General features: G+C 42.4%; 1 protein-coding gene across 1 annotated transcript; it reads left to right on the top strand.

The window, feature by feature from the left end:
* The first annotated feature begins 244 nt into the window (after positions 1-244).
* RLF (RLF zinc finger) lies at positions 245-19,440 on the top strand. Its single transcript, XM_075264607.1, has 8 exons — positions 245-491; positions 3,643-3,797; positions 4,029-4,110; positions 6,563-6,695; positions 6,954-7,156; positions 8,022-8,158; positions 8,700-8,841; positions 14,739-19,440. The coding sequence occupies exons 1-8, from the start codon at positions 312-314 to the stop codon at positions 18,792-18,794; spliced, it is 5,088 nt and encodes a 1,695-aa protein (XP_075120708.1). The 5' UTR covers positions 245-311; the 3' UTR covers positions 18,795-19,440.
* Positions 19,441-20,862: the final 1,422 nt, after the last annotated feature.

Genomic DNA, 20,862 nt, shown 5'->3' with positions numbered 1-20,862 from the left:
GCAATGACTTCATACATGCTTATGTGCAGACCACTCCTCTTTTACTTCCTTCTAGTATAGAACATGTGACCAAATAAAAAGAAGGAAAAAACAACTCGGCACCGTAATGTGGTCACATCCGTGTCAACAAAGAAAATGGCCGCCATATGTAGGCGGTACTGCTGAATTTAGAGGCGGGGCATTACGTAGTTAGAATAGGCGTTCCTTACGCACGTCTCCCTGGTGATGACGTCGTCCTACCGACGCCGAATCACGTGACGGGAGAGTGAGTGTGCGAGTGTGTTGCCTACGCGCGGCAAAGGCGAGAGAAGATGGCGGACGGGAAGGGAGAGTCCCGAGCGGGGCTTAGCAATGGGGCTACGGTACCCCCCGCTCCTTCCTCGCTGGAGCTTAGCCGCTTGGTGGAGACGCTGCGGGAGCTGGAGGACAGGCTGAGGGAGAAGGAGGTGTCGGTGCTCTCCTCCTCTGTTTACTGCAGACGCCTGTGCGAGGTTAGTGAAGCTGGAGGGGACCTGAGGGGCTCGGTGCTCTGTACCTGGGATTGCCGAGCCGTGAGGCGGCCGAAGAAAGCATTGCGGGCTCGGTGTTGTCATTGTGTGAGCCCGTGGCGTTTTATTTTGGTTGCTGACAGTGAGTGATGGGGGCGGGCTCTGTGGGAGGGTCTCTCCTCAATCCATTCACCCCTACATCCCTTGTCAACAGAGCGGGTCACCGGGGATGGTGGGGTATTCTCGGCGCAATGGCGGCTGGCTGCACCCACAATCCATAGCGCCCGTGGAGTGGGGAACATGAAATGAGGAAACTGGGTTAGTGGTGCGTGAGGCGCCGCATCGGAGCCGGGACTGAGCGCGTCCCTGCAGGGGGCCAGCCCGGTGCCACAGCTGTCATAGCCCTGGTGCGGCACTGCCTGCTCCACGGGATGCCCTCACCACTGCAGGGGACTCTTCTAGCTGCCATGGCCACTTCCCTCCATATTCTGCAGCAGTTTATATCAGTTCTTCTGGGAACTTGGACATGGAGGTCTGCTTAATGTAAACACACACAGTACCCGGCTAACCTTTGACCATTTCCCAATCTGCTGGCATTGAGGAAGCTTTAGATGTGCCAGGGTAAACCACATGCAGGTTTCTGGCGCGGCACATAGTGTTCTACATTGTACCTGGTATAGGTTCCCTAGTGATAATAGGGAATTGCATGAATAGTAATTCCATAGTGTATTGCTATTTTTAGACTTGCTCCTTGGCAGCTGCAGAGTCAATAATAGAGCAGGGCAGCAGGGAATAGCAATCCCCAACAACAGATGCAGTGGGAGATGTGTGGAAAGTGCTTATGCCAGGTCCCAGCTCATATTTACATGGGCACGTGAGAAAAGATAGAACAACAGATGTAGTCTCAGGAAGACTCTGTATTGAAAAGTAAAAAGTAGTAGCTACATGTGGGTTTAGATAAAAAAACAAAGATTCCCGGTTTGTGGGTAGGTGTTCAAAATGCCTCCCTATGTGACTTCCAATATGAGGATCACATCACATAGGATATATAAAATACAAGACAAGAATTCATTGTTATAATAATATAATAGAGATGACGATTAACCAGGCATTCCACAAATGGTCATCTGTTGACTGCTCCATTCGCCAATGCGGTCGTGCACCCTTCAACCCATATTGATTTTTGCAATTAAGACTGGTCCAACGTGTTCATTGACATCAGTCTAAGGACAAAAATGTTTAATGAAAATGTACACCATGCTATCATCTTTCTCAGACTGTCATGTCTAGGTAAGGGTGCTGCTCTACGCTGTGTGTCTAAACCATTGTAACCAGGTGTGGGTTTGAAACAATGGCAAGTACAAGTGCAGCCTGGTATTTAGTAGTAAGCTGCATGGGGTTACAATGTACAGGCACCCTAAAACAATCATGCTATCATATTTGCTTTGATTGGCCACTATGAAAGCAGGAGGCTTTGTTCTAGGATCTAGTGATTTACAACTTGTATACACTGCAGGAAGGCTTCTGGTACAGCCTGGAGCTAGTCTGTCAGTGTGTTACAAGCCAGATGGGAAGAGGAGCCTCAGTGGACACTGGAGCGAGATTCGTTGTCACAACTGGCGTTTTTGTGCTGCCCACATCACTTTCCAGAAAAAGTGGCATGCTGGGAGATGAGCCATTGGCCCTGCTGGAATTATCAGCTGTGTCATAGTAGTGAGAGGATCAACTCCGACTTCAAGGGTCTGTGCAGGTAGTAGGTGTCTGAGTGGCAAGAGCAATGCTCCAACTGCCTCATTCCCAAAACACTTCAAAATAGTTTTTCTTTAACTCTCCAAAAGTGCTATTCATAATATATTGTTTATCACTGTAATGTGTTGACAATTGAATATACAGGAGCACTGGACATGACCGTGTAGAAGGGCGAATTTCAGAAGTCTTGAAGATTAAGAAAGAATACGAGGGCTGACAATTAATCAAATGAATTTGTCCTGAAGGCTTCTGACTATTCTGGCTTCTAATAATAATAATAATAATTTTCCCATCACAATAGTAGGCTGAATGCGCGCCATGGCTGCGTGGTCTCTGTTTCACGAAGCAGAGGTCCAGCCGCAGTGCCGTTTAATTGGAGACATCTCTGATTAACCCCTCAGTCTAAAAGGCCCTGGCATCTCAAGATCACAGGAGCAATTTGGTTGCTATTGAGGCCTGCCTTTGTAGGCTTCAATAGTTATGCAGGGATTTTACTGTTGACTGCAACACAGTGGTATTGCAATGTATGGCACAAGCAATCTAATAATTGCAGGCTTAAATACATTTAAAAAAAAAATGCTATTTTAACCCCTTACTGCCAAGATACAGTATTACTACGTGGCACCACTTAAGTCTCACTGTGGGCTAGAAAGCTCCAGTAGAGTAAATATCCAGTTTAAGCTCCATGACACTTTAGGTCAGTATCTCTAGATGTTGCTTAGTCTTTTTGTCAGTGCTTTCTGCTTTTCTTTTTTTTTTTAACCTGAACTGCATTAGGAGCTGTAATCTGTGCCTACAGCCTAGCTACAGTGTCTGAGGTAGTCTAAGACATACCCCTTGTCTTATGAGTTCAGGCTGCCTCTCTTTTCCTGCAGCTCTGCTTCCTCTGATGAAGTGTGGTTTGCAAATGCAGTCACACATGGGCAAGCTGTGTTCCCATTAAAATAGTGTTCCTAACTTGTAACCATACAGCAATTGTGCTACTTAAAGACTCCACCATAGTAAATTGTAACCATAGGTGTGTATTTAGTAGCCTGGACTTGCATCTGTGCTTGCCACATTACAGGTACAATTACAAGTAGATTATTTCCACGTGTACACCATGGGGCAACATCCATTGTAAAAACCATCAGCAAAAATTGAAATGCTGCAGGTTCTAATTAGATGTGATTTGGTAAAATTTCAGCTTTGCTAATGTGGAGCTAGCATAAGGCATTAGCGTAAGAAGTTGGCGGAGCACTGGTCACTGAAGCGCGTTGGGGGGTTTAGGGCGACTTTCTGTTTACCAGTCTCAGCAGCTGGACCCCCAGAGAGCTCACCTTTATCATTTATATGTAGTATATTGGATTGTTGTGTTTTGTTTTTGTCTTCCTGGTTGTAATCATTTATCTTTTTCCCCACATAGGTATTACTGCAATGTACTGAAGATCATACAGTGTCTGAAAATCTTGTACTTTACACGGATGTGTATGGAACTGCTCTGAAGAGCTTTGCAAATGCTCGGCCTTACCTGACCACAGAGTGTGAAGATGTTTTGCTGCTTATGGATAGACTTGTATTGTAAGTAAAGCACTGTACTTCTGCTTATTGTCTTGAAGGGTTTAACCCTTCCTGGGTGCATTTTTTTTTTTCTTGTTGTTTTCAGTTCTGGTTCAAGTTTTCAGTTTCTTTACTAAACACATGTAGATACGATGTGTATATTTGCATCCCTGCTGTTTGTTTGAGGCACCTGACTTTGTATGCATAAAATCTTTAGCCTTGTGTTATATTATCTGTTTTTTTTTTCCCCAGGAGTTGTTTTGAAGTGATTCTTTCTATGGCTGAGGATGACCTTTCATGTGATTTTGGTTTGCGATTTAATGAGTCTGTAATGGTAAGATACTTTCATATTTATGATTTATTATGCACATAGAAAGTGCCACATATGGCTTGTTAATATGGAGTAGAGCGCACTTATGCCCAAGTTGTCATACATTTGACGGCATAAGTAATTCTTTCCTAAAGTTGTGCTACTTCTAAACATTCTAGCAGAAAATGGACGTTGTTGGTCCGCTCACCACTTACAATTGGGAGTCTTATTTTAATAGGAAGAGAAATCTGTTGACACTGGGCTTATTTTGGGTCTGTCCATCTAACTTCTAATTTGCATCAATCTAAAAAAAAATGTATAATTACCTATATCTCTAGGGTGGTCATGTGACCACCCAAGAGACACTTTCTGATAATCTATGATGTTATGGGGGGGGGGAGCAGTGACAAGGAGGTAACGTGTACAGTACACAGGAAGTTACATAGTTGGAAGCTACACACGTAAACAAATGCAGAACATACCACACACACCTAGAAATCGCTCAAAACACCTGCTAAAAGTATGTTTTTTTTAAGGTCAATTAATAACACTAACAGATCTTTTAAAAAAAAAAAAAAAAAATTGGACCACAAAACCCCTTTAATTCTGTAAATTTTTAGGAGTCTCAGCCTGACCAAAATGGGTTATCTTCTTTTTTTTGCGGTGGGTTCATTGGATAATGAGAATCAAGAATGTAACAAACCAGTAATTTCAGAAAAACACAGTGACCCAGATTTATTATGACTTGTATGTGTACAAGGTACAAATTGCTATTTTTTTTGTGCAAAGTATGGTTTTATACACACACACAAATACTATTTAAACTCTGTGCTGCCTTCGTCAATTTTGCCACATGGTGGGGGTGCGCTAGATTTATAGTACCGTATATACTCGAGTATAAGCCGACCCGAATATAAGCCAAGATCCCTAATTTTACCACAAAAAACTGGGAAAACTTATTGACTCGAGTATAAGCCGAGGGGGGGAAAGCCACTATTGCAGATAAAAAGTCTGGTCATGTGCATTACAGCTTAGTAACTCCATGGGGATGATAGTAATAGCAGTTAACCCCATCATGTCCCTCACATTAACCCCCTGTGTGCCTCACATAAGAGTTACGGATATTTGGGACATATGGGAGATAATAATTAGGTATATTCATAATTAAGGTCCCTCATTAGTAACCCTTATATGGGGCACACAGGGTTTAATATGAAGGACATGATGTGGTTAACTGTTATTAATGTGAGGCACATGGAGTTACTGAAACTAAATTAATAACCCCAAATGCCTGATATTAATAGGCAGAGTAACTAAAGGAAGGTCCCTGTGTTTCACTTTACTGTAGCTTCCTCTTCTCCATACAACAGACATCTTCCATAAGACACAATGAATCCTGGCCACTCATCTGCACTCATTTAGCACTAGTGTGCTAAAGGACCTCTGATGACGTCATGACCACGTGATCGGACTCTGGTGTGGGCGGAGCTACTAGGATTTAGACTCAACCTTATCTGCAGATGTTACATACCAGTGGCTACAGGACCTTTGATGACATCACAGTGACGTGACCTCATGACAAGCCAATCACAGAGCAGTAGCACTAAAGGACCTCCCCCCCCTTCCAGGTCCTTCCAGTTTTCTCTGCTCCATGGATCCTGACTCGTGTATAAGCCGAGGAGAGCTTTTTCAGCATGTAAAATGTGCTGAAAAAGTCGGCTTATACTCGAGTATATACAGTAGTTCACTGACAATAAATGATGCGGGTTATTTGCACCAACCATGATTTGGCGTATAATTTGCCTAAAGTACACAGCCTAGTGAAGGGTATATCCTATATAATATACACCCTCCTCCAACTCAGGGGCTATGAAGACTGGTGCTGGTAAGAGAGTCTTCATAAATCTACGCCAGTGATATATATATTTTTTTAAAAAAAAAATATTTAAAAAATATTTTTAAAAAAAAAAAAAAAATTATAAATTTCTGCACACGAAAGCAGTCAAATGAAACTCAAGGGATTCTGATTGGCATATAGAATATAATTATTTACCTGTAGGTCTTGTGCACTAACACCCAAGATATCTATGCAGGCCAAGCTAACCAGTAGACATGTATATTAAATTAGCTCATACATCTACTAGCCCATCTGATATATTCTTTTGCACTAGATTGGCAGAAAATTTGGATCAGCATACAGTAGACCTCTCAAGAATCAAAATAAGTGTAGTAGTAGTGTGCACTGTAAATACTGCTGGTATGCGTATGGCACATCGCTTCTAAAAGGCTAAAGTATATATTGCCGATACTGAAGTGGAATAATTAAGCCAAACCGTTAAATTAACTCTTTCCACACGTCATGTCAAATGATGAATAAAGCTAGATCTTCAGGTTTTATTGTTGTATACAAATATGGAAAAATACACTTAGACCAGTATTATGTAATTTTTTTAACCAATAATATGTTTATTTTAAGGATTCCCAAAGCATATTAGAGTTTGGACACAGTAATTTTCAATTGCTGGTTGACAACATCAAGCAAGGCGGTGCATGGCAAAATCCAGTTCTTGTTAAAATACTGTCTCGGCAGACAGTAGAGCCTGAAGAAGGTGAGACTGCCAAAAATAACATATTACTATTTGACCTGTTATAGTGGATTTTCTGTTAGAGGTGTTTTGTTTTTGAACCTTATTTGTGTATAAGCACAGTAATAGAACAAATGTTATGGATGTTAATTTTTATATGGTTAAAGATCAGAGACCTGGAAGGAACTTATAAAGAGCAGACATTCTCCCAGAAAAGATTACCATTTATTTAATGGCATTTGTTTTAAACTGAAATTTGTATTTTTTTCTTTCTTCTTCCAGTTTCCAGCTGGATATCGCAAGAAGCTCCCTGTTTTCTACAGATGCGCATTAAACATTTAATGAAGACAAACTGCATAGAGCAAGCAATGCTCCTATCAAAAATTGCTTCTGAAACGGCCGAAACTTCAAGCACTTTTTTTTTCCGTCAGTCCTTTATCACATGTCTGTGTACAATGTTGCCAAATGAAGAAGCTTTTAAAGAGGTGTGTGTAAAGGTTCATTATTTTCACAAGAGTTAGAGAACCTTTCACCACCTTTAACAAGACCAGCTCTTAGCTTTGATGTCTGATATGCTATTTAGGCTCTGTTCTTTCAGGAGAGCAGTGTCAGGAAGGAGCAGACAAGGGGTGTGACTGAGCTCGGACACTGGCTGCCTCTGATAGTAGCTTTGAATCACACCCTCTGCCTGACACTGCCCATCTGATATGACAGAGTTTAAATAGCATGTCAGGCACCAAAACTAATGCTTCTTGTTGCTCCAGAATGGGGTGTGTGGGGAAGGGGGATAGAGAGAAAATTCCAACTGTGATTGAATCAGTTGCTAAAAAAATTAATTGGTGGAGGTGGAGAAAGGTCCTCTTTAAATAAAAAAGAAAAAAAAATTGAATGAAGAGGATGAAGTACTTGGATATATCAGATAGATAGATAGATAGGTAGGTAGGTAGATAGATGAGAGAGCAGCACAGCTAATGGGAAATGTGCAAATCTACAAAGAGGTTGGTAAATCTTCAACCATACACCATAAATTATTATATATATGTATATATTTTTAACTTATGCTCTCAATAAGAGAAACTGTAATATTTCTTTTCCACTGATAAGCATCAGTACTTGAGAACCATCAGTTCTGCAATCTCTATGTAGGAAACGGTTTAGTAATATGTGGTAAAGTGTTTAGCAACATGAGCTATACATTTCATGAACCTGCAGTTTCACATAAAGTGGGTACTTTGATTTGGGGAAGACTTATCCAGAACAAACCATTTAATGCCATTTACCATTTTATTAACACAATAGGCCATGACAAAATATTTGATCAGTGCTCCTTCCTTATTTCATCTTATGCAGATTTCAAAAATGGATGGAAAGGATGTTTTGAATACAATATGTAATATGGAGTCTGAAGGACAAGTTAATGCTGCATTTATTCTCTGTACCACGTATCTTACTCAGCAGCTACAGAATGAAGTCACATGTTTCTCCTGGTGAGTAGTTGTTTCTTTATTGTATCATTCATTTTACAATTTGTGTCCTACTCACAAACTGTTCTGTGAAACCCTCCCCAGTTGACATTGATACTTTAGTAACAAACATCAATCAATGTATAACAGGGCTGTGGGATTGGGGGAAAAAAAGTTAAAAATTCAGGCTCTGGCTTCAAAATAGAATTATTATATTAAACAATTTTTGGTATTAGTTCAGTTATACATAGTTTATTCCACATATACTTTTATAGGAATCCATGAACTAGCTTTTTTCCCCTCATGAATTAGAAGAGCTTTGCAGCTTCTATCTGACCATGACTGTCATTTATGAAGGAGTCAGCCTACCAACCCTACAGTCCTTGTCTATATAAAAATATCCCAAAGAAAGATTTATTTATTTATTTTAAACTCTTTTAATTTACAACTTTTTTAGCAAATCCTATATGTGAATGTCAGGCAAAATATGTTGCACACGCACTTGTAGGCATGGGGTTGGCTGCACATATTTTGAATATACTAATATTGTGGTTCTCTATTTCAGGGAGCTGACTTTATTTTGGAGTAAGCTGCAGCGAAGAATTGATCCATCTCTGAATACTTTTCTTGAGAGGTGTAGGCAGTTTGGTGCAATTGCTAAGACGTGTCAGCACTTATTCTTTCTTATTAAAGTTGTACATACAGAGGTGAGTGGTAAACAATACCTCAAAGGAAAAATACCTGTGACATGGGCCATGTGTACACTAATGTCAGTGGCGTAACTTGCAAAGACTGGATCCCCAAGCAAACTTTTGACTTGGGGGGGGGGGGGGGGGGGCAAGCTCCTCTCTTTCCAGGCCCCCACACAGTATAACGCCCCATTTACACACACTATAATGCTCATAGCGGCCCCTCCACACAGTATAATCTCCCACTGTGGCTTCTGCGCACACATACACTATTCTGCCCCATAGTGGCCTCTACACACAGTACTAGACTCCATAATGGTCCCTGCACACATAGTATTAGGCCCCATAGTGGTCCCTGCACACATAGTATTAGGCCCCATAGTGGACCAACCATGAACAATTATTATACTCTGAGTTCATACCCCAGAGTATAATGATCGGAGACCCAAGGGAGGATACAAACATAAAACACTGTTACTTGCCTCTCCCTTGATCCCGCACACTCTCCGCTGATTTCAGCTCTCTTCAATGTTGGACCAGACATCACGTGAGCCAGGCCGGGGTTGCGACACATAATTACATCGGCCTGGCCCCCACGACGTCTGGGACATCATCAAAGTGGCTTGAAGACTGCCGAAACACAGGAGAGGTAAGTTAACAGTGTTTATGTTCTCCCCTCCCCATGGCCTCCGATCATTATACATACTCCGGGGTCTTTTCAGACCCCGAAGTATAATGATTAGAGATGAGCGAACAGTGTTCTATCGAACACATGTTCGATCGGATATCAGGGTGTTCGCAATGTTCGAATCGAATCGAACACCACGTGGTAAAGTGCGCCAAAATTCGATTCCCCTCCCACCTTCCCTGGCGCCTTTTTTGCACCAATAACAGCGCAGGGGAGGTGGGACAGGAACTACGACACTGGGGGCATTGAAAAAAATTGGAAAAAGTCATTGGCTGCCGAAATCAGGTGACCTCCATTTTAGACGAATAGTGGATTTCAAATCCGGGTCATATGAGAATGTGAACTTTGTGACTATGAGACAGGGATAGCTGTACAGGCAGGGATAGCTAGGGATAACCTTTATTTAGGGGGGAATGTTATTAAAAATAACTTTTTGGGGCTCTATCGGGTGTGTAATTGTGATTTTTGTGAGATAAACTTTTTCCCATAGGGATGCATTGGCCAGCGCTGATTGGCCGAATTCCGTACTCTGGCCAATCAGTGCTGGCCAATGCATTCTATTAGCTTGATGAAGCAGAGTGTGCACAAGGGTTCAAGCGCACCCTCGGCTCTGATGTAGCAGAGCCGAGGCTGCACAAGGGTTCAAGCGCACCCTCGGCTCTGATGTAGGAGAGCCGAGGGTGCACTTGAACCCTTGTGCACCCTCAGCTCTGCTACATCAGAGCCGAGGGTGCGCTTGAACCCTTGTGCACACTCTGCTTCATCAAGCTAATAGAATGCATTGGCCAGCGCTGATTGGCCAATGTATTCTATTAGCCTGATGAAGTAGAGCTGAATGTGTGTGCTAAGCACACACATTCAGCTCTACTTCATCGGGCTAATAGAATGCATTGGCCAGCGCTGATTGGCCAGAGTACGGAACTCGACCAATCAGCGCTGGCTCTGCTGGAGGAGGCGGAGTCTAAGATCGCTCCACACCAGTCTCCATTCAGGTCCGACCTTAGACTCCGCCTCCTCCGGCAGAGCCAGCGCTGATTGGCCGAAGGCTGGCCAATGCATTCCTATGCGAATGCAGAGACTTAGCAGTGCTGAGTCAGTTTTGCTCAACTACACATCTGATGCACACTCGGCACTGCTACATCAGATGTAGCAATCTGATGTAGCAGAGCCGAGGGTGCACTAGAACCCCTGTGCAAACTCAGTTCACGCTAATAGAATGCATTGGCCAGCGCTGATTGGCCAATGCATTCTATTAGCCCGATGAAGTAGAGCTGAATGTGTGTGCTAAGCACACACATTCAGCACTGCTTCATCAAGCCAATACAATGCATTAGCCAGTGCTGATTGGCCAGAGTACGGAATTCGGCCAATCAGCGCTGGCTCTGCTGGAGGAGGCGGAGTCTAAGGTCGGACCTGAATGGAGACTGGTGTGGAGCGATCTTAGACTCCGCCTCCTCCAGCAGAGCCAGCGCTGATTGGTCGAGTTCCGTACTCTGGCCAATCAGCGCTGGCCAATGCATTCTATTAGCCCGATGAAGTAGAGCTGAATGTGTGTGCTTAGCACACACATTCAGCTCTACTTCATCAGGCTAATAGAATACATTGGCCAATCAACGCTGGCCAATGTATTCTATTAGCTTGATGAAGCAGAGTGTGCACAAGGGTTCAAGCGCACCCTCGGCTCTGATGTAGCAGAGCCGAGGCTGCACAAGGGTTCAAGTGCACCCTCGGCTCTCCTACATCAGAGCCGAGGGTGCGCTTGAACCCTTGTGCAGCCTCGGCTCTGCTACATCAGAGCCGAGGGTGCGCTTGAACCCTTGTGCACACTCTGCTTCATCAAGCTAATAGAATGCATTGGCCAGCACTGATTGGCCAGAGTACGGAATTCGGCCAATCAGCGCTGGCCAATGCATTCTATTAGCCCGATGAAGTAGAGCTGAATGTGTGTGCTAAGCACACACATTCAGCACTGCTTCATCACGCCAATACAATGCATTAGCCAGTGCTGATTGGCCAGAGTACGGAATTCGGCCAATCAGCGCTGGCTCTGCTGGAGGAGGCGGAGTCTAAGATCGCTCCACACCAGTCTCCATTCAGGTCCGACCTTAGACTCCGCCTCCTCCAGCAGAGCCAGCGCTGATTGGCCGAATTCCGTACTCTGGCCAATCAGCACTGGCTAATGCATTGTATTGGCTTGATGAAGCAGTGCTGAATGTGTGTGCTTAGCACACACATTCAGCTCTACTTCATCGGGCTAATAGAATGCATTGGCCAGCGCTGATTGGCCGAATTCCGTACTCTGGCCAATCAGCACTGGCTAATGCATTGTATTGGCTTGATGAAGCAGTGCTGAATGTGTGTGCTTAGCACACACATTCAGCTCTACTTCATCGGGCTAATAGAATGCATTGGCCAATCAGCGCTGGCCAATGCATTCTATTAGCGTGAACTGAGTTTGCACAGGGGTTCTAGTGCACCCTCGGCTCTGCTACATCAGATTGCTACATCTGATGTAGCAGTGCCGAGTGTGCATCAGATGTGTAGTTGAGCAAAACTGACTCAGCACTGCTAAGTCTGCATTCGCATAGGAATGCATTGGCCAGCCTTCGGCCAATCAGCGCTGGCTCTGCCGGAGGAGGCGGAGTCTAAGGTCGGACCTGAATGGAGACTGGTGTGGAGCGACCTTAGACTCCGCCTCCTCCAGCAGAGCCAGCGCTGATTGGCCGAATTCCGTACTCTGGCCAATCAGCACTGGCTAATGCATTGTATTGGCTTGATGAAGCAGTGCTGAATGTGTGTGCTTAGCACACACATTCAGCTCTACTTCATCGGGCTAATAGAATGCATTGGCCAATCAGCGCTGGCCAATGCATTCTATTAGCGTGAACTGAGTTTGCACAGGGGTTCTAGTGCACCCTCGGCTCTGCTACATCAGATTGCTACATCTGATGTAGCAGTGCCGAGTGTGCATCAGATGTGTAGTTGAGCAAAACTGACTCAGCACTGCTAAGTCTGCATTCGCATAGGAATGCATTGGCCAGCCTTCGGCCAATCAGCGCTGGCTCTGCCGGAGGAGGCGGAGTCTAAGGTCGGACCTGAATGGAGACTGGTGTGGAGCTATCTTAGACTCCGCCTCCTCCAGCAGAGCCAGCGCTGATTGGTCGAGTTCCGTACTCTGGCCAATCAGCACTGGCCAATGCATTTCTATGGGGAAAAGTTAGCTTGCGAAAATCGCAAACTGACAGGGATTTCCATGAAATAAAGTGACTTTTATGCCCCCAGACATGCTTCCCCTGCTGTCCCAGTGTCATTCCAGGGTGTTGGTATCATTTCCTGGGGTGTCATAGTGGACTTGGTGACCCTCCAGACACGAATTTGGGTTTCCCCCTTAACGAGTTTATGTTCCCCATAGACTATAATGGGGTTCGAAACCCATTCGAACACTCGAACAGTGAGCGGCTGTTCGAATCGAATTTCGAACCTCGAACATTTTAGTGTTCGCTCATCTCTAATAATGATGGCTATGTATGTTGGGGTTCACGGACCTGCAGAATAGGAAGCGCATTCGGTCATGAGCTGGAGTGAAGATCGGTAAATAAATAGGGCCCATTACCTGCTAGGATTACTCCAGCAGGTAACGACCTATTAAAAAAAGCAGCTGCTACCGGGTATATATGCCACTGACTGATTAACACTACTATGCATGCATTCTTTTACTGAGCATTTTTCACCCTTCATGTCCTCTGACTCCAGGTGGTTTATAAAGCCAGACTAGAACTCCTCTTAAAGGCAGTTTCTTTATTTAGCCATTTGTGTTATATTGATTTTCATCTTTGCGTATGTGTATCTTGGCTATTTACAAGTGAAAAAAACAAAGATTTGCCATTGTTTATTTAAAGGTGTTCCAGGACCTACTAAGGGCTCGTTCACATCAGCGTTCGGGTCTCCGTAGTTCAGGTTTCCGTTTCCTGCCTAAAACAGAGGCAGGAGACGGAAACCTGCAGGAGTCTCTCTCACCCATTCATTTGAATGGGTGAGAGAGATGTGCGGCGGTGAGCGTTTTATGCTCTCCGCCGCGAAACTGGGTTTTATAATCCGGACACAGAGTCGGACATGCAGTACTCTGTGTCCGGATAAAAAAAATCCGGTTTCGCGGCGGAGAGCCCAAAACGCTCACAGCCGGACCCGGTCTGAGCTTTCCGACTTCTGGCATGCAGAAGACGGAAAGCTCAGAACGGACAGGAGAACGCAGGTGTGAACCTAGTGTAAGAGGTCATTAATAGAAGATTGGGGGGGAATCCTGCCGGGTCACTGATTCAGGCACAGCTCATTACTCAGTGTACTGGCCAAAACCACAGTGGCGCTCACACTGGAGTGTCCTTTTCAGGTTTGAGGATTCTCTCTTGAATGAGACTAAGCTGCAGTAACTAGACATAGCAATAGTGCTGTGCTTTTGACCGGTACACAGTACTGAACTGTCTGGTTCCAATGTACGTCAGGACCTACAATTAGCTGATTAATAGGGGTGTCTGTTTTTGTTAAGCTTAACAAACTTTCATAAAGTTGTTCTTGGGATTCATTGTTGCAGGAACAGTTGTTTTATCTCCTAAAGTGATGACATGGTCCTTTTTCTGTGACATCCACACGTCTTGAGGGAGGGGGAAAAAGCTGGGCCTAAGCTTTAGATAGCTGCTGTCTGAATGCTTGTTCAGCCAGCAGCTGTTCTTCCCTACCCCCCACACATACATGCTTGGCCGAGTGTGTGTTCTCAGACACCCGCTCACTCCAGTGCCTGTGGCTTATCTTCCCAAGAACTAAAGGGTTGGACATATTGAAGCCCAATGACCACATCCTTCTTTTCCCAAACATTTGCTGTTTATGAAAATTCGGAATGCTTCATCCATCTCATGGGTTGTCGATTAAACAAACTAAAATTGCCAGGTTCAGTCTCCTGTGGCCAACTTTGACAATCTTTGTGGGGGGATCCAGAGATTGGACCCATCCAAAATTACCAAGAATATGCCATCACTTTATGAAAAGGAAAAGTTGTGAAAAATGAATTTAATTAAAATGTTAAAACTGAAGCAGTATTTTCCTCTTAAATAGCATATGCCGTAAATGTTGAAGATGGGAACACCCCTTTTAAGCCTTTAACTAGGTAAGCGTAAAGTGTTTTGGTATAATATCTTGTCCTTTTTTAACCAATCCTAAACCTTTTGTCTTTTAGGCTGGAGATGATGGTGTTCCTATAGCAATCACGTTATGCATAAGAGCACTTCAGATTACATCAGCAGAAACTGAGGCAACAAAGTCTTCTGTCTGCAAAGCAATTTCTTGCCTCTTGCCAGAAGATTTGGAGGTAAAGCGGGCCTGCCAACTCACAGAATTCTTATTTGAACCAACTTCTGAAGGGTTAAATAGATTAGAAGAACTGTACCTTCAACCTGACCAAAAGCATGTTGAAGAATCAAGTGTTATTTCCAACTCTCTCCGCTGTGAACTCTTGCTTGCACTGAAAAGTCACTGGTCATTTGATCCTGAATTTTGGGCCTGGAAAACATTAAAAAGACATTGCCTTAAACTTCTTGGCCAAGAGGTTTCAGATTCTGAGGATGATGGCTATGGCGACCCCTCCATGAATGAGCCAGATATTTTAAATGGCTATGATATACTCTCTGAACATAAAGAAGAACCCCAAGAAAATACTTCAAATGAAACAGAGAGTACTAAAGTGAAAAAGCCAATTGGCTCCTCTGAAAGATATAAACGCTGGTTACAGTATAAGTTTTTATGTCTCATTTGTAACAGAGAAGTAATTGAAGCAAGGATTCTTCACCATGCTAAAATGCACTTTGAAGATGGTGTGTATACGTGTCCCGTGTGTGTGAAGAAGTTCCGAAAGAAGGAAGTGTTTGTTCCTCACGTGATGGAGCATATGAAGATGCCCATGAGGCATCGCCCTAGAAAGAAAAATGAAATCTTTGAACTTAAGGAAGATGTTGAATGTGAAGATGAAAAACAGCCAACTGGTTACATCTCTTTTAGGACAATAAGAGATAAAAATCTGCAAGACAGAGATGTCTATCCGTGTCCTGGAACTGGCTGCTCCAGAGTTTTTAAGCAGTTTAAATATTTAAGCATACATCTGAAAGCCGAACACCAAAACAATGATGAAAATGTAAAGCATTATTTGAACTTGAAAAATCTGAGAGAGAAATGTGCTTATTGTCGGAGGCATTTTATCTCAAACTTTCACTTGCGGCAGCACACAAACCTTCATCTAGGACCTCTGCCTTTCATGTGTGTGTCTATAGACTGCAATGAAAGGTTCAAATCAATTAATGAACTGCTTCACCATAAACAAATCCATGTGGACCCTCAGTATAAATGTGAGCTAGAAGGATGCCACCTAGTGTTCAGTGACTTGGGACTGCTTTACCATCATGAAGCTCAACATTTTCGAGATGCTGCATACACATGCACTTTCCCGCGATGCAAAAAGTTTTATTATTGCAGATCTGAACTCCAGGATCACATTGCTTCACATGTGGCTTGCTCTACTGTTGGTATTGAAAATAGGACTGATTTATTTAAAGACCTAAGAAATGAGAATGAAAGATCTTTTAGCTCAGATAGTGATTATGCACATTTTCCTTCACACTTAGCATCGGGTACAGGAGCAGGCTCACTACCTGAGGAGCATAAAAACAAAAACTTAAGATATTCAAGCAATGCAGACCTGTGTATATATCATGGACTAAATTCAGACTGCACTTGTAAACAGGAAAACAATGGGCAAGTTGATTGTGAAAGACTCGATAAGCCCATGGTTAAATACAAGAGTGACTCAGATAATCTTCTCAACCTTTTAACTAGAAGTGAAAGTCCATTCAGTACATACGTTAAAGAGGAGCCAGATAAAACGAGAGATGTGTCAGAAACATTATATGACCTTACAGATTCGGAGACTCTTATCAAACATGAGCATGAAGAAATTCCTTCATCCGATAGCTGTCAGAGCTCTGCTATTTCTGAGGACTCTTTGTATGAACTTCTCACAAGTTTGAAACAACTTAATATAAAACCATCAAACTCCTCCGTATCTAGCCAGGATCATGAATCCATAGCCAGCTGTTCTAACAATATCCTGACTCAAAAAGGCAACAACCGAAAGCCAGAGAGGGGACTCAATCAGTATTTATCTCGCTTAGCGGCCAAACCGTTTGTTTGCGAGCTTATGGGTTGCAGGTCTGCTTTTGTTACAAAAGACGCACTGTTATTACACTATTGTAAAAAACATCAGTATACAAGAGAGAGTGCTCTAAAACTGAGCATGTTTCAAAAGAAATATTCTCCTTTTGAGTGCCATATCTGCAAAAGACACTTTACGAGACGAACACTCCTTCAAATTCATTATAAGAAGCAGCATCACATAACTAAAGAAAAATCAAGGTCCGGTTCTGGAAAGCTTGATAACAAGAAACTTAAAAGCCCTGTTCAAAGACATTCAGTGTGCTGGGGAGAATTCCAGTTAAGTGAATCTAGCAGTACTCTGAAGAGAGAGTCTTCACCCCAAGACGATATTAATTCTGAGACGGGTGGGGATTCTTTGTCTGATGAGACAGATGCTAGTAATGCAATTGATACTCCAAGAGAAGACGACTTTACAGCTGGTGAAGTTAGAGGTAGCAGGCGAGTGGTAGCTCAAGGAAAGTTGTGCTACATTTTAAATAAATATCACAAACCTTTTCACTGCATTCATGAATCGTGCAATTCTTCTTTTACCAGCCAGCGAGGCTTGGTCCGCCATTATCAGCTTGTGCACCAGTATAACAGGGAATCTTTGTGTTTGGAAAAAGACAAGGAGCAAAAAAGAGAGTGTGGAAAAGTTAGAAAGATCTTTACTTGTAAGTATAAAGAATGTAGAAAAAGTTTTATTTGTGGCAGAGCTCTGGCGAAACATTACAAAGAATTTCATGAACAGAGTGACAGTGAGCAGGAATTCAATGATTTTGAGACTGAAAACCACATAAAATCGGACTCTGAAGATGAAGAAAGCGACGACAGTGAAAGTGATGAATCTGAGATTTACTGTGACGTAGAAGGCTGCAATGCTGTTTTTACAGATCATACCAATTATACCCGACATATATTGTCCCGCCACAGGAAGTACAAACTATATGAAGGTAGGAGGAAACGGAAAAAAAAAGAGGAGGAGCTGGATGAAAACTACATCGAACCAAAACGGTGCGCTCGTGTGATCCAAAAAAAGAAGATAAAAAATAAAAATCAGAATCAGGTGGCAAAAGGGGATGAGGAGGTTGAATACAAGTCCAGAGATGAAGCTTTGCAAATGTGTGCCCAAAATATTCAGTACACACAGTTTCCATGTATGGTTCATGGTTGCTCATCCGTTGTAAAGCTAGAAAGTAGTATTATACGACATTACAAACTCACACACAACCTGAATGTTGACTATGTGAACGATCATCTTTCAGAGTTGGTATATCGTGTTAGGAATTATCCAAAAGGGAAGGAGCCGTCCATTTTAGAAGATGAACCAAGTCCTCGATTGACTTTGCGTAGTGATATTCACAGTGCTGCCAATGGAAGACACAAATCTTTGAGGAATTCAAATGGTGATCTAAGAAGAAACGGTCCCATGGAAATATCCAATTTTAAAGAGTCTGAAATTAGACCATTCCGTAAGTCTGAAGACAGACTTGCTAATCTGAATGAGAAGGAGAACTTTTCCTATGCAGGCTTTCAAGCGGGATCCAAAACGGAAAACAAAGCAAGTTCTCAACGGCAGCCAGTAGCGCTCTCCACGAAAAAAGACAATCGGCAAGAGCAAATCCAGATAGCGATTGGACTTAAAAACTTTAAGCCTATGGGGTTTGAGTCCTCTTTCCTAAAGTTTTTGCAGGAAAGTAGAGACACAGATGAGGAGTTTGATGAATTTGATGAACTCGAATGGGATTACCCCCGAAAGTGCACAATAAAACAGAATTCATTGAAAAATAGGAAGAGATTGTGTAAAGACCGCAATGACCAACAGATATGTCTCTCCCTGGGCAAGTGTACAGCATCTGAACTCACATTACAAAATTTACGGACAATGTTGGACAAAGCGTTGTCGGACTGTGGCGACCTGGCTTTAAAACAACTCCACCAGCTTTATCAAAGGCCTGTGGTTGTTTTGGAGCGTTCTAACTTTACAGCTCCTCTAATAGACCTGTTTTCCAATAAGAAAAATGATAAACTGTGTGTGGGGATTTCTTGAGTCACTATCCCCCGAAACTATTGCCAGTGTTAATTTTGAGGGCACTTATCGAAGTGACACAGAAGGATTGTTTGTTTAATAAAAGTTGTACCATTATAGACATTTGTGCAATTAGATGTAACATTTCATGAATGTATTTATCTGTGTTCACAATCTTTTGTTGATCTTCCCAGCAGTTTAATGTACTTGGTGCTAGGACATCAATATAATGGGGCTTCCTCTGACAATAAATGTGCATGATTGTCTGGGAGTTTTGGGGTGTAACAGGATTTCATACTTGAATGAATATGCACTGAAACGTGCACTGTGTAATATATTGTACACTACGACCTCTTATATTTTTGAGTTCTGTTTCAATAAATGACAACTTCACCTGTTTTGACGGAGCATTCCAACTTTTTAAAATCTATTTTTTTACTATATAACATAAGGCTTTAAATATTTTTTGCAAGTGTCATATTTTGTTTTGGTTTTTTTTTTTTTGTTTCTCCTTTCTTAAATTGAAATGCTTTAGAAAGGTCAGCGTTTTCTGCACTGAGTGTAGGCTTAGAATGAAATTTTTGGTTTATTTTTGTATTTTCACTAGAACATGCATTGATTTGATTGACATTTCTTTGATGCACTGCGGACATTAATAAATATTGTTTTCCCTGTTAATTTGAATTTTTAAAATGTGAATTTTTTTTCTCATTTTCAGGATTGTATTTTTGCAATATGGGGTTGTACATTAAATATTAAGTTAGGAAATGTTGAGAGACACACACACACACACACACATGTTTTGTTTCATACAAAAGTTTGCTTAAAGCTTAGTATTCGTAAAAGATATTTAATAAAATATATGAAATCAACCATAGGCTTACTTGTGGGTTATAGAGTTGCCATGTTACTTGTATTTAGCTTGTAGTGGTGTGAATCAATCTTATAATTTTTAAGTGTATACTGTCTGCACACTGCTTACTACACTAGTCAAAATTCAGTGGGGCTAGATGGAGTCTGTCTTCAAAAGAAAACTTAGTTGCCCCATAGAAACCATCAGTGCATCTTTCATTCCTTTTTTAGTGCTTTTGAAAAATGAAAGCTGTAATGATTGGTTGCTATCAGAAACTTAAGACAATTTTCATAAATATGCTCCATTGTGTAAATGGTCACTTGCGCTAGTTTGTAGAATGGATACTACTGCCTTACCAGTTCCTTATTGTGGTGGTGTTTATTTTTTTTCTTTAAATAACTTCTCTTTTCAGAAAGGTTTGCTTAAATTTTTCGCAAAAGCAAATCACCATCATTGTTAAAACCCCAACCCATATAAATTGGATAAAAGGCCAGTGGAACATTTTAAATCTGTGGTTGACCGCAGACTCATGTTCTGTCAAGTTGGAAAATTTCAGCTACAATTAGCAGATATTACAGGTTGTATGGTATGATTGGGCGATTTGCCACTTTAAAGGGATTCTATCATTAAAATCACATTTTTTTTTTTTTTTTTTTTTCTTGATCACATGTAGGAATAGCCTTAAAGGTTATTCTTCTCCTACCTTTAGATGTGTTCTCGGTGCTGCCGTTCGGTAGAAATACCAGTTTTCTTCTGTATGCAAATGGGTTCTCTCGCAGCATATATAGCAGTCAACATAATAGCAGTCTACAAATATCTGAAAGGTAGTCACAGTGCAGAGGGATCTACCCTATTCTCATTAGCACAAGGAAGTACAAGAAGCAATGGGATGAAACTAAAGGGAAAGAGATACAGATTAAACATTAGGAAAAACTTTCTGACAGGGTATTGAGAGAGTGGAATAGGCTGCCACGGGAGGTGGTGGGCGCTCCATCAATGGAAATCTTCAAGCGGAATCTGGATAAACATATAGCTGGGATGATTTAGGAAAACCTGCACTCGCAGGGGGTTGGACCCGATGGCCCTTGAGGTCCCTTCCAACTCTGCCATAAGAATTAAGCACTGGGGGCGGCCCCAATGCTGCGAGAGAAATCTCCATCTTCAGGAACAGCCTCTCTGTGCGTCTTCTTCCGGAGCTGGATTCAAACTTCTACGCGTGCACAGTCTGCTCTGCCA

The sequence above is a fragment of the Leptodactylus fuscus genome, chromosome 2, assembly GCF_031893055.1.
Source record: "Leptodactylus fuscus isolate aLepFus1 chromosome 2, aLepFus1.hap2, whole genome shotgun sequence".
NCBI classification, from domain to species: Eukaryota; Metazoa; Chordata; class Amphibia; order Anura; family Leptodactylidae; genus Leptodactylus; species Leptodactylus fuscus.
The sequence above is the reverse complement of the archived record's forward strand: the minus strand, read 5'-3'. Positions and strand labels throughout refer to the sequence as shown.

Excerpts from the sequence above, each read along its gene's own strand:
- RLF (XM_075264607.1), top strand. The coding sequence starts at position 312 with ATGGCGGACGGGAAGGGAGAGTCCCGAGCGGGGCTTAGCAATGGGGCT. Across the intron at positions 4,111-6,562 it reads GATTTAATGAGTCTGTAATG|GATTCCCAAAGCATATTAGA; the intron begins GTAAGATACTTT and ends GTTTATTTTAAG. Across the intron at positions 8,842-14,738 it reads TTAAAGTTGTACATACAGAG|GCTGGAGATGATGGTGTTCC; the intron begins GTGAGTGGTAAA and ends TTTGTCTTTTAG.